Source organism: Vigna radiata, unplaced genomic scaffold (assembly GCF_000741045.1).
Source record: "Vigna radiata var. radiata cultivar VC1973A unplaced genomic scaffold, Vradiata_ver6 scaffold_364, whole genome shotgun sequence".
In the NCBI taxonomy this organism is placed as follows: domain Eukaryota; kingdom Viridiplantae; phylum Streptophyta; class Magnoliopsida; order Fabales; family Fabaceae; genus Vigna; species Vigna radiata.
The window spans coordinates 131,580-145,750 of NW_014542352.1; the positions used below are offsets into that span (position 1 = coordinate 131,580).

Genomic DNA, 14,171 nt, shown 5'->3' on the forward strand with positions numbered 1-14,171 from the left:
TTTCTCATCAAATGAAATTATTGGAGAGGGAATTTACTTCATTTGCCAGTAAATTTGATAAATTTATCTAAAGAAAACCATGCAAAATAAATTTCACAAATATGGACTTATTCTTCCTATAGAACTATCAATACATCCTAAAAATTAAGTTTTTTTTAAGAATTATACAAAATGAAACATTTTTCTGAGACAAAAGAAACCATTAAAAAAAAACACGAACTATTAAAGTAAGGAAAATTAAAATCAAAAGTAATGTGAGAAAAGATAATTAAGCCTTACTAACAGGTAAAAAAAATTAGAAAAAATATATTTCGACACGTTTCTACACTATTTAACAAGTTATTTTTCATTTTTTCTATTGTAAAAATAATGTGAAATGAATATAGGTGTATGATTCTATGCTCTAAAAATTACATTAATTTAGAAAGACGTACCTAGGCGAAGAAAAGGTGTTGTGCTTGTGTCGTGTGGTGTGACCCTGCAATTGCAAGTTAGCAACGTTTTAAGGAGAATTGAGAGAGCTAAAAGCAAAAACAAATGGTGATGAAGAAGATGAGACTATTACTGCTGCTAAAACCTTTCAGTGTATCTTCACCACCTTCCCACACCCCTCCTCAGGTAACATTGCCCCCACCCACTATCTTCCCTTTTCGTTTCATCACCCCTTTCACATGTTTGTATAATTCCCTGTGATGGTTTTGTTTGCTTGTTTGAGGATTCGTTTAGGAAACAATGGATGAAGGGTTGGTTCCATAGTTTCTAATATGCACGCATACTGCTTGATGAAATGTTAATTTGGGGTTTGTTTGTTTGTGCTTGGTTGGAAACTTGTATTCTAAAATGGGTTGATGGGAAATAAAAAAGGTCCAACATTTTTGTCTACATTCCTGCTACAATGCCATTTCCGTGCTACCCACTTTCATTTTAACCTAGAAAAAGCTTTAGTTGAATGCCCAACCCTTCTTTATACGTCCTTCATCGTGTTGGTAAAGTATTGGGGTAATACTAGTAACTTAGTTTCTTAGCATTGAATTAGAACAATAAAAATAGCTGTTTTTGTGTGTGAAGTGTATTAGGTGCGAGCTTTTGTCAGAAGAGTTAATTTTGACCATTTAATAATAAGATTCTTCTAAATGAGAAAAACTAGAACTACAAATGTAGAATATAAGTTCATATTTGAAAAGTTAAGATTAAAAGAAAATTGCGTGATTTTTTTATGTAAGCATTAGCTTTTAATGTTAACTATTCTTGTATGGCTCTGACTCAGATTTATAGTCCACCTTTTTTACAATAAGAAGAGTTCTTACTCGGTACACTGTTCACCCTATATAATGAAGAAGGGATAGGATACCGATAAGCCGATGTTTGTGCTTTCATTACTGAGGAAGTATCTAATAACTCAACCCTTATATATATGTGTTTGATAGTATGGTACACAAATACGTGACATGTATGAGATACGGTGTGTGTTGTCGTGCTTATTTTGAAAATAAAAGGATATATACATAATTTAAAACGTATAACAATTCATAAAACTTAATAAATATATAATTTCAATTATTGTGGCCCAAACATGAAATTTCTTAGACATTGCCAAAATAAAAAATTATAAATTATTGTCATCATGAAAGTATTAGTGCTTCAAAGATTGAGTTCTTCAACGATAAGCATATTCAAGTATCGGATATAGATAAGTATTGGTTGATACGTTAAATTAATCAAATTGCAATATCGGTGCATTTTATATGATGTCTTACATCCTTACTTAATACGGGGTGCTTCGAGGATTTTTGTCTTATATTTTTTACATGGATGTTTGGCATGATTGTAGATGTTTATAGAGCAATTTGAAATTTGAATTCTGTCAGGAAAATTGCAGATCATACAGTTCTTGGAGAATAGGCGTAAGGTACACCATGATGCAATAAACTTTTGTCAAGCTATTCTGCGAAAAAAGTCAGTTGAATGGAAAGCCGTACTGCGTAACAATTTGTCACCACCCATCAATGATGTGGATCTAGTTGTCACAGTTGGTGGTGATGGAACTCTTCTACAGGCTAGCCATTCATTGGATGACAAAGTTCCTGTTCTTGGAGTGAATTCTGACCCTACACGTATTGATGAGGTATATATACGTATGGTTTTGGCTTTGCTATTGATATAGCGTCTATGTTCATATATTTCATTTGATCGTCCTTTGATTATGAAAATAAAGAAGCAAATTGACCAGGTTATTTGATCAAATTCCATTTGCAATAGGTGGAGCAATGCAGCAGTGAATTTGATGCTACCAGAAGCACAGGCCATCTTTGTGCTGCTACTGTTGAAAACTTTGAACAAGTAAGCTTAGCTCTTGTCTACCCATATAGGAAAGATTATCAAGTAAGCTTGCTACTCCTTGAGGTTTGGCAGCAAGCGTGCTTGGAATGAAGTTTTATTATTCAGTAACATGAAATATTCAAATTTCTTTTATGACATTGTTGTTAATTATCACAATCATGAACCAGTAATTACTCCTTTTAAACCAAGTTAATCATTATATTGTGATGTGACTAACCAGCTCAAAGCTAGTTTAGCATTGAGTAGAGATAGGATTGATTTGGGGTTCAGAATGTACCTCTAATCAATTGTGAGAAATGAGACAAGCTTGCGGTGATGTCTGTCCAACGTCCATTACCTCCTTTATAAGTACAGTGTGGTGCAGCTTTCAATTTTATTACAAAACCTGTAATTTGATATCATTGTAGTCCATAGTTGATGAGCTGCAAGCCTGCAGCACAAGTGGCAAATATCTTTTGAACGGGAATCCATTCATAGAATAAAAGTTCTTAAATATCATCTTAAGTATACAATTTGTTGTTTCCTTCCCCATATTAAAGTTTTGGTATATGACCAATTTGGTCATTGAACGTGTGACGCGTTGCCAATTTAATCTTTGGAAAAAGGAAAAAAATCTAATTTAGTCCCCGAATGTGTAAATTATCTTCTACTTTTAAGTTTTGTGAGAATATTGTCATTAAAATATAATTTTGAGGATCAATTTGATACTAAATCATAGATTGTTTTGTCATTAAATTATAATATTCAGGGACCAATTTGTATATTTTACGCATTTAGAGATTAAACTTTTATGTTCTTTCAAGAACTAATTTGTCAGCCTCTTATTCAAGGATGAAATTGGTCATTTAACCTAAAGTTTTCTTGTTAATAATGTTACTCTATATTTTGTGACTTCAACTTTTGGATAAATGTTCAGCTTCAAATGCTTATTTCTTGTGAAAAAAATTCACATTATTGTATGTATATGATATATGCAAATAAAGGGATTTTCTCTGGACTTGAAATCTAAGCTAAACATTCTCCTGCTTGTATGGGCAATTGAAAGGTGAAAAAGTGGGGCAAAGTGTAATGTACAAATTAGGAATTAGATATGATTTTCTTCTTTGAATTTTGTTGCTTTCAATATAATATTTCATCTATCTAGTTTTTAAAATCTTTTTCAGGTTTTAGATGCTATACTTGAAGGTCAATTTCTTCCTTCCAAATTAACAAGGACCATGATATCTGTTAACGCACTACACTTGTCAACTTATGCTCTCAATGATATCTTAGTTGCACATCCATGTCCTGCCTCGGTTTCCAGGTTCTCAATCAGGTACGATCTTTCCAGTGAGAAATTAAAACTCAACTCACATTTTCTTAATTTCGTCTGAGGTTTTATTCTCTGTAATGAAGCCAACTAAGCATATATTTTTGCAGAATCAAAGAGGGTAACAAGCTATGTTCCCCTCTCGTTAACTGTAGATCAAGTGGTCTACGTGTTTCAACAGCTGCTGGTTCAACTGCTGCAATGCATTCAGCAGGTGGATTTCCAATGCAAATTTTATCTCGGGATCTTCAGTACATGATAAGGGAGCCTATTTCACCCGGGGCAGCCTCAGATCTTATGCATGGATTGATCAGAGATGATCAGACATTAGTTGCTACATGGACCTGTAGAAAAGGTGTGATATATATTGATGGTTCTCATATCTATCATACCATCCAAGATGGGGATATCATTGAGATATCTTCCAAAGCACCAGTTCTGAAAGTTCTATTGCCTCATCATCTGTTATAGTTAGAGAAGACGACAACTACATTTCACGGCATATCCTCATCGGGAGACTAAGCAAATTTTGCTGGAGTATTAGTGCTTTCAATGAAAAATATAGGCCACATGAGCTGACATAAGCTTTCAATGTTCCCATTCGTTAGTAAGGGTTGGGCCACAAATGCAATTCAAAATCTCATGCATTAATATCGTGGCCATAAATTTGAAGCTGACTTGACTTTAGATTTAGGAAGTTAAAGTATCCTATGTATCCATCACTCATAAGCTCCAAGGGGAGTGTATATTTCATAATGGAATGTCTTGTGGTTCCTATGTTACCAGGGCATTTTTCTACTCTGCGTATCAACTTTTATCTTTTATAGTGGATGAGAGAGCTTTGTTATACACCCTTCCCCTTTATTAAAGCTAAANACAGGCCCATCTTGGAGATGCTATTGTACTTTGTTACAGATAGCTGCCTGTAAAGAATGTTCTTGCGACCAAATATGCCAGTCCACTACCAACCAGATTATGTGCTACCACTGCCTATTGATTTCGTAATCTTACATAATATATACACATAGTAACATGTTTTTATGCATTTTGTGGGCTGATATAGGAATATATCACAATCAAACCATACGAACCATTGGAATTCTAGAGTCAATGCAATCTTTACCCTTATTTTGCAATAAAGTGTAAACTGAAAGAATGTGCGAGCTTTTACGGATTGGATCTGGTTTCTGTAACATCATGTTCAATAAAGCACAGCCTTGGAGCTTTAATGTAACGACTCTTTATTTGGACCCTATTTGATAATGTAGCATGGCTTTTAATGTGATTTTATTCTCTCAAAATATCATATTTTAGCGTTCGCTTTCTTGATTTAGTTTCATGTTACTCGTTTTTATTTACTGTTGGGGAAGTATAATCTTATCATTTTGTTAGAATTTTTAAGTATTAGTTGGACAAGTTCGTTCAGAAAAGAAAAAAAGTGAAGAGAAAATATTGAGTCAAAAGTTTTCTCTCCTAAAAGTATTCAGGAAAAAAAAATGCTGAACAAACCAATGGCAATGGGAAAAAAAAAAAAAAAAACTATGTTCTTTTGTACAATATGGAAAGAGGCTAACAGGTAGAAGCTAAAACAAGCAAATAAGCATCGAAGTGAAGTGGTACAACAAATTTGCCAACATATGTAACCCTTACGCCGAAAAGAGGGTTTTCCACGACATGCATCCCCAGAAGTATTATATGAGGCAAAATGGCCCTCCAATTCCTCTGCATGATGCAGCATACTTCCCAAAGAATATCATCGTTTACATGCATATCCACTCGGTTTGATTATCTGTCGCTAAGATACCGAGCATGTTAGAGTGTCTCTCTCACAACTGAAGTTTCTAGTAATCAATTATTTCATTCATTTATCAGATGAATAATCAATTATTTCATTCATAACTGCAAATATTTTATAAATATAATCCATTGGTGGGAGTGCTACCGAGATGTAACAAATAACCAGTGGTGGAGATATAATCATCCTTATCACCCGTCCAATCTGCATCTAAGTAAACATGAAAGGTTAGCGGAGCAGTTGCCAAGATGAAGATGCCTTTGAGGGTAGACCGGTGCGTTGTTGTGGGATGTTGCATGAACTGCACAAGTTTGTTGGTGCTAAAGGCAATGTTCGGACGAGTAAGACTCAAGTATTGAAGACTTCCCATGAGTGCATGATACTTAGTTGGGGAAGGTAGGAGATCACCGAAATCCTTGAGTAATTGAGCACTGGCAAACAAGGGAGTGGATGCTGATTTTGTGTTAGCCATGCCTGATTTATGGAGTAGATAAGTGATGTATTTCCTTTGCGAAAGAAATAGTCCTGTAACAGAATGAATTACTTTGATTCCCAAGAAATAGTTAAGACAACCAAGGTCTTTCAGCGAAAACCGAACAACAAGAGTGGAAATAAGGTTGGAGAGCTTTGTAGAGGAACTCCTAGTGACAATGATATCATCAACATATACTAATAAATATAGTGTGGAAACTGATTTTTGGTAGATGAATAGATTTGCATCTGCATTTGAATTGACAAAGCCAAAAGAAAGTAGAAACACTCGAAGCTCCGTATACCAGGTGTGGGGTGCTTGCTTTATACCACAGAGTGCCTTTTTGAGGCAACAAAAATGATTAGGGAAACTTTTGTTGACAAAACCAGGGGGCTGGAGCATGAAAACTTCCTCTTTGAGCGTCTTTTAAAGAAACACATTGTTGACATCAAGTTGGCAGATGGGCCATCCTTGATGAACTACAAGTGTGAGGACAATGCGAATGGTGACCGATTTAACAACCAAACCAAATGTCTTTGTATAGTCCCAACCAGGGCATTGGTGAAAACCTTTCGCGACTAACCGAGCCTTGTACTAATCAATCGAGCCATCCAGGTGTCTTTTGATTCGAAAAACCCATTTGCAGCCAACCAAATTTTGAGTATAGGACCGACTGACAAGTTCCCAAGTGTTATTGTGGTGTAAGGCGTCAAACTCAGCTTGCATAGTTAAGCATCAATCAAGGTCGCGAAGAGCTTAGGTGATGGTGCTGGGCTCAAGTGGAGAAGAGGGTTGGACATGGAGGTTAAGCTTCTGGAGGAGTTTGATAATGTTGGCTCCTATAAAACTAGGACCCTGTAAACGACTACACGAACAAAAATTTGGTTTTGTACAAAAACTTGTGCTGTAGGAATCAACTGTGGGCACATAAGTAGCCAAAGACATTTTACGTAATTTTTTCATATTTCTTGTATGGATGAGAGTTCTTTTTAATGTTTAAGTGTGAGTAGAGCCTAAAAACTGGGTTTTGGGCAGTCCTTGGTGGAGGAAAGACCCAATGTTGGTGTCATGACTAACTTAACATGCTACCAACTTTGACCTTTGCTAGCTATTTTAATGATAACTTTTCCCACCAACCTCCAAATGATGCGATTCTTTTTATATTAGAAACTAGACTCAAGAAGTTTTCCAATGACTACTAATTTGTAATTTTTGGACATCTGAGTAGGTGCAGTTAATTTCTTAAAATTAATGCTTTATATATTCCTGCCAACTTTGACCTTTAGTGGTTGGTTTGCTCTTACCTTTCTCCACCGAACTTCAAATGATTTGATTCTTGTTTTGTTGGAATCTAGACTCAAATAGCTTTCAAATGACTACTAACCCATAATTTTTAGACCAATGTACTAGATCCAGCTAATTTCCCAAAAAAGCATTTTTCTAAGCTTCCTAAATAAGTTTACTTTGAAGTTATTGTTTCATGTTTCTTATTTTAAATGGGTGAGTGAGTTTAATAGTCATGGATTATGTTTAGTGCACCAATAAACACATTAAGCCTTTGAATTGTTGAGAAGAAAAGACATTTAGGTGTTATTTTATAAATACTTAAAAAATAAAAATCTTAAAAAATATATTCAAACATAAATTTCTAACCTAAGATTAAAAACAAAAAACTTAGAGTTCTGTTATCCAGAAGCCAAATTTTAACCTAAGATTATATATATATAACTCAAAATTCGATTTCTCAAAAATCAAATTCTAACCAAAAATTATAAAAAGATATATGTATAACTCAGAATTCGATTTCTCAAAAACTCAATTCTAACCTAACATTATAAATATATATATATATATATATAAAATTTAGAATTCAGTTTCTCATAAACCGAATTTTAACTTAAACAAAAAAAAGTGTGTTATTCTAGTAAATAAAACGCACGTTATGCTTTGTTGGTAAATGTAAAGAGAATTTGTGCTGTCAGAAAAAAAAAAAACTTCAGCATGTTCTCAATGTATATAAATAACAATGTATGATTTAGTACAATTATTAGTTAACTACATGAGTTCAGTTTTTAAATATTAAACTGTAAAACAGTTCAGCCCAATTATTATCTTAAGTAGTTCAGTTTCTTTTAATTTAGTATAATATAATTAGTTATAATTTATTACAGTTTAGTTTATTTGCCCAATCTATCCTACTGTGACCCATTTCATTGTGGTTTATATAGTTAACTTGTGTGTATTCACACTTCTTATATCATTTCACACCACGCTCAATATACAGTTTATAATCGCTGTATAGAAATAATTATATAGAATAAAAAAAGGTTGTCTCGAAGATGTAAAACAATTTATATACAATTTTTTCAAACAATTAAAACAGATTATTCAAAACCTTCAAAGTCTACACAAATTTAAGGATATAGTAAGAAATACTGGAAAGCATCGTTCAAGAAACTTGCAACAGCGTTTAGAATTAATCACTTCAATATAAAAATTAATTTGAACAAAAGAAATCAAGAATGCATCACAATCTATGAAGATGTCAATAAAAAAAATATTCACAATTGCGCATTACAAATTTCAATGAAAAACAATTTAAAGAAAAGAAAGCAAGAATTAAAAGAAAGGAAATAAATAAATAAATAAATAACGAGTTGGAAGAAATCTGAACTAGAAAAGTAAATTACACAAGATTTGACTCAATGGGAAAAAGTATAAATAAAAGAAAAGGTGCCAAAATCTCAAAGCAAGTGAGCGTTTGATCTAAAATCTAAACAAAACATAACATTGTTGAAGAAAAATGTAGATGCAGGGAAGCAACTTTCATTGCATTTTGTAACTCTTACAGTCTAAACTGCTTTATTCTCTCAACAAAGAAATTGTATCATTCTCTCTTAACTGTCCAACAGGTCCAAGAAGGTCCAAATTACATTTATGGATGCAAGATAGCACCAAAGTCGGTCCAAATAAGAAAATTAAGTAAAACTTTCAATTAACACCAATAAGGTCCACTAACATAAATCAAAGTCAGTTTATGAAAAGGAGACATTTTGAAAGGTTGGTTCAGCCCAAAATAAATTCTTTTATTAAGTTTATACATTTATGCATTTTAACGAATTATTGTTTTTGTTTATACACAAAATAAATTATTTTATTAAGTTTGTAAATATATTAAATTTTTCATCAGTATATAAATTTATTAAATTTATGGTTGTGAGTTTTAGATAATGCAAGAAGAGAATCATTTATGAGATTATCTCTAGGATTTTTTTTAGGTTTTATATAATTTTATTCTTACTACTTTCTTAACCAGAAAAATAAAGACGCATCCTGAAACTTTGATTTTTCACTTGTATCAGGGAAAAAAACGCACATCTTTTAAGGTGAAGAGACCGAATCTCTAATCAAGCCAAGTTTGAATTATGAGAATTAATTATCGAGTTGTAATTGAAAAAAAAAAATCTACATTCTTTTTATGACTTGCACGAGTGAATAGTTTCTTGTTGTTGATACCGGAGTACAATGTTAGCTAAATTCACATTTTAATATTTGTTTTTTTTAATGATAACAAAACATTGTTAATAAAAACAAATGTGTCTAGTATGTATTGTATTATATATATTTGTGTTTATTGTGAAAGTTGCATATGTATTATGTATTGTGTTAATAAAAACAAACGTGTGTATTATGTATTGTGTTATATATGCTTGTGTTTATTGTGAAAGTTGCATATGCATATTTGTGGACATATTGTATTGATTGATGCATACTATTGTCTTCATAATGTGATCATATATGTGTATGCACAATATTTGTTTTCGAAATGGAAAAATCAAATGCACAAAAGCATATTTGTATGACTTAATCGATTAAAATGTTGTGATAATCAATTAAAGTCATCAGACAACTTGAGTTTAAACTAAGGCAAAACAACAAGTTTTAAATCGATTACGTTAGTTGGTAAATTGATTAAAACTCGTGTGTTTTGCACATATATTTTTCAAGTGTGCTGTGATGAATTTTGGGAAGAAAAGTTTTAAAAAATATGCTAAGTGTTAGAAGCTTAATCGATGACATGGATTATGTAGTTTGTTAGAGATTTGAAAATTGTTTCATGTTTGTCATAATTGTTTCAACAGTCATATTTTTAAATGTGTTGACTAAGCATTAAATGGGAATCAATTACATTAACTGAACATTCAATTAATTGTTTTGACTGCTATTAATTTGTTACAAGTGTTTAATGTAACCGATTAGATTAATAGAGTAATTGATTAAAATGCGTCAGATTTGACTTACATTATATATAGGCACATTGATTGAATTTCTAGAAGAGAATTATGATTAACACTTTCATATTTGATTCAGATTTAGTTAAGAAGTTTTACAGATGTGATAAAACGCTCCAAGAAACAAGAACTTAACATGGTGTACAAGTCTTGAAGATTTCTTGAGAGACAAGATTGATTGATTTGAAGTGTCTGATCTTTCTGCACAACTGAGGTGCTTGCTATGTGATCAGGAGGAGATTCACAAACATTTTGTGTTGTTGTTTCCCTATGCGTGTTTCCAGGAAGAAGAATGAGGAGTTCTTGTATTTTGAGAGGGTTCTCAAAGGGGTGACTATAGGAGAGGATTGTTCTTGCTGCAGGTCTTTTGTATTTGGCTATATTAGATTAGTGAGTTAGAGAGATGATTTACATTTTGACAGTGTGGTCACTGTAAAGCCCTTGTTGTAAAAACTCATATCTTTATAGTGCAATTTGCTTTTAATCTCAGGTTGATTAAAAGGACACTGGATGTAGGCAGTTGAGGCTGAACCAGTATAAACTCAGAGTTTGAATTTTCTTCTCCCTATCTCTCTACATTAATCGATTACATTCTATCTTTATTCAATTATGCATAATGTTACATTGCATACACTTTTTCTTGCTGTTCAAGAAAGGTTTTTAAGACTCATACTATTTGCGAAAAAGATTTCAAAAGCGAGTAATTTTATAAAACACCAATTCAACCCCTCTCTTGGTGTTGAGAAACAAAGCTCATATTTTCTAACACTTGTGGTTATGGTGGAATAAGAATTTGTTTCATTGTTAAAGTGTTGTCGTTACACTCTTCCTTATGGTGGTTGGAATTGTTTCTTGTATTCCTCATATTTTATGAGTGGTGAAATATAGGAAAACATTAGAAAGAGAGGTTGAATAGTATTTTTAAAACTTTTTTTGTAAATCAAAGTTTTACGACTATTGCAAAGATCAAATAATCTACAATAGTTGTTAAACGTGTGTATGTTTAGTACAACATTTAGCACAAATATATTTTTATATTGGCTCTAACCTAAGCTATGTCTAGTTCTCCTTTAAGACCTCTTTAGGGGTCCATTATTCTTTAACATGATTACAACGAGTATAAATCACTCTGGTATACAACGAGTATTATCAACCACTCTTGGTTTAACACTAGTTAACCTGACTAGACGAGTTTAACCACTCTTGGTATCAACACTAGACAAATTGTCCAAAACGTTTAACTCCATTGAGTTAAACAATACAAGTGTTTGAATTCACTGCTGAATCTAACACAACAAGTGTTTTTAGGTTCTTACAAGATAGAAGATTATTCTTACAAAGAGGATATATGAATAATATAATGAATTTCTAAAAACTTGTAAAAGTTATTTTTTTTTTAATGAAAGGCTTTAGATGATATGAACTTAAAGGAAAAGTAGTAGTTTAAGGATTCAAAGAATTGTTCTCTTTTTCTTATCTTCAGTGACTCCTCTTTATATAGTCTTCTTCTAGAGATAACCGTTAGACATAGAACTGAGTTCCATGTAGACTTTATATCCTTTTTAGCTAGGTAGTCAGACTCAAGTCTATATTGTAGAGTGACAGTGCTTTATCAACACTTTCTTCAAAAGTAGCTTGCACAGTTCTTTAGAGCTTAAAGCTTCGAGAAACCATTCCAAGAATGTCTTCTTATTTCTTAACATCTTTATTTATCTTGTATAGGAATTTGTAAAAAGGTCTTGGCTATCATGATCTACACAGATAAAGAGAGCAAAGCATACAAACAAAGAAGTATTTTTTTTCGTACATTCAATAAATGTTTTAAACATTAGTGATCTTTCAGCATATTGCAATTTTAAAACATATTGGCACATGTCAACTCGTCTGATAAAAACATCGTTTAGTTATGTTTAGCAAAACTTGTATTCGGACGCTTTATCCTTTTTACCAGATGATATGGCGATTAGACATATTGTTAGGAGTTCTATAGTGTTTAGTGCTTTTTATGTATACGTTAGACAATCTTGTGATATCAAATATTCTCATATCATTTGATAGTGTTTAATGCGTTTAACTAATATCTTAGATGATTCATTTCTTTAGATGCTTTTGTATTTAACACTGTTTGGATATGAAAATCTCAAGCTTCAGTGTTTAGTTAAGTTTTTGTCACACGTTTTCACATGTCAAACACTCATTGTTAAACATTATATGTTAGATGATATATATGTATTAGAAAACGCTATTTTCATTGAACACATATTTTCTTCAACATTATTCTTAGTAATTGCAAATCTTTAGACGCTTTACTTAATAAACAATATTTTGTTAATTATTGTATGTTAAACTTCAAAACATGAGTTGATAGACAGTCTAATCTCTCTTGATAATATTGTCTTAACAAGTAGGGTTGTTCGTCCTTTGCCCTTGCGTGATCCTACTCACTTTTGTATCATTTCATTCTCTTTCCTTAGCTCCTTGATGTTATGCATGATTTATTACATTGTTAACTATCAGTGTCATTACTCTTGGTATTCTTAGTGGTTGTTGATTCTTGGTGTGGAGTCAAGATCAAGTTTTACCGAGATCCCATGACTAATTTGTTTTGATAAAAAGACTCGGTACCTTTTACCGAAGACAAAAAAATATCATAATTTCTTTTGATTCTATGAGTGTTTTTAGATCAAAATTAGTTTCATCTCTTGATCATAGGAGTTAACATTTTATTTATAATTAAAATAGTTACAAATAGTTTTTATTTTCCAAAAAAAAAGAATAACCAAAATAAAAAATACAAAGATAATAATTTTCTAAAATAAAAATCAAAATAAAGATTACAAAAATAATAATTAGTTATCTAGTTTTCCTATTACAAAGATAATAACTAGAGATAAAAGATCTTCCTTTTTGTTAACAAATTTTAAACCAGATATAAAATTTAAGTCTAATTTTTATATTCATAAACTTTAGATTTACTTTTGAACGTTTAATATTTATATTTGATTATCACATCAGAATCCAAACAACTAGGATGACAAAGGGGACAAGATACGTTTCGAACAAAGAAACGTGGTTTCATTAACAAAGCCCAAATTAAGTCAATTTCTAAATGTAAAAAAGTTTGGTGCCTGGTCTAAGCTAGATCTAGAACAGGTGACCAAATAGAAAATAGCATCATTACAATGGCTAAAGGATTTTTTGTGTTTAACCCCTCTTTTTTCTTGCATTTCTATTCAACTTCTCTATACTAATAATCTTAGTATAAGATAAGTAATGATAAAAATACGTGCTAATAGCTCTCAAGAAGCATTAGATTAAATTATCTTCTTTTTGTGGTACAAAATAAGTTTAACTCGATTTAACTATTAAAACATTGAATTTTCACTATCAATGTAACAAAAATATCCTACTTTTGCCTGAACCAACTCCACCCATTAAGATCAAAGTTTTGAACTCCAATTTCTTTCCCTCCCTTTCGCCTAAAACCATGGTGTATCTCTTCTTATGCTACAAAATATCACTCATGTCAGAGCTAATTTCCACACTCATCTTCCCCTTTGCCACAACAATGGGGCCTCTCTTCACGCTCTGCAAACTCCTCAAAACTCCATTCCCTTTTCTTAGGGTACAACGGGACATGACACAACCCTTTACTCTCTCATTTTGTTCACATAAATCAAAGCATTTCTCATAATTAGTGGATGTGTATACTCCACCGGTTAGCAAAAATATAAAGCTCAAAAGTCCCCATACAGAAAAAATGAAAAAATATCCAAAACTATACTTACTCTATCCAAAAATTTTCAGCCAAAAATTTCCTAAAGTGCTGCACTTAAAAATAAAAAAAAAATCCTAGATTTTTGTTCTTTTTAAGATTTTGATTTCTTACTGTAGCATTACCGAAGCCAGCACAGTTGGTCTCCTCTGCCACGACACTACCAGTTTGCTGCCACGTGTACATGA

At 32.1% G+C, this 14,171-nt stretch overlaps 1 protein-coding gene across 1 annotated transcript; it reads left to right on the plus strand.

The window, feature by feature from the left end:
• Positions 1-410: 410 nt before the first annotated feature.
• LOC106779551 (NADH kinase) lies at positions 411-4,431 on the plus strand. Its single transcript, XM_014667670.2, has 5 exons — positions 411-618; positions 1,880-2,125; positions 2,260-2,340; positions 3,504-3,655; positions 3,760-4,431. Exons 1-5 carry the CDS (start codon positions 538-540, stop codon positions 4,118-4,120), a joined length of 921 nt encoding a protein of 306 aa, XP_014523156.1. The 5' UTR covers positions 411-537; the 3' UTR covers positions 4,121-4,431.
• Positions 4,432-14,171: the final 9,740 nt, after the last annotated feature.

Coding starts and splice junctions, on each gene's coding strand:
- LOC106779551 (XM_014667670.2), top strand. CDS start 538: ATGGTGATGAAGAAGATGAGACTATTACTGCTGCTAAAACCTTTCAGT. Junction 619..1,879: donor CTTCCCACACCCCTCCTCAG/GTAACATTGCCC, acceptor GGAAAATTGCAG/ATCATACAGTTCTTGGAGAA. Junction 2,341..3,503: donor CTGTTGAAAACTTTGAACAA/GTAAGCTTAGCT, acceptor AATCTTTTTCAG/GTTTTAGATGCTATACTTGA.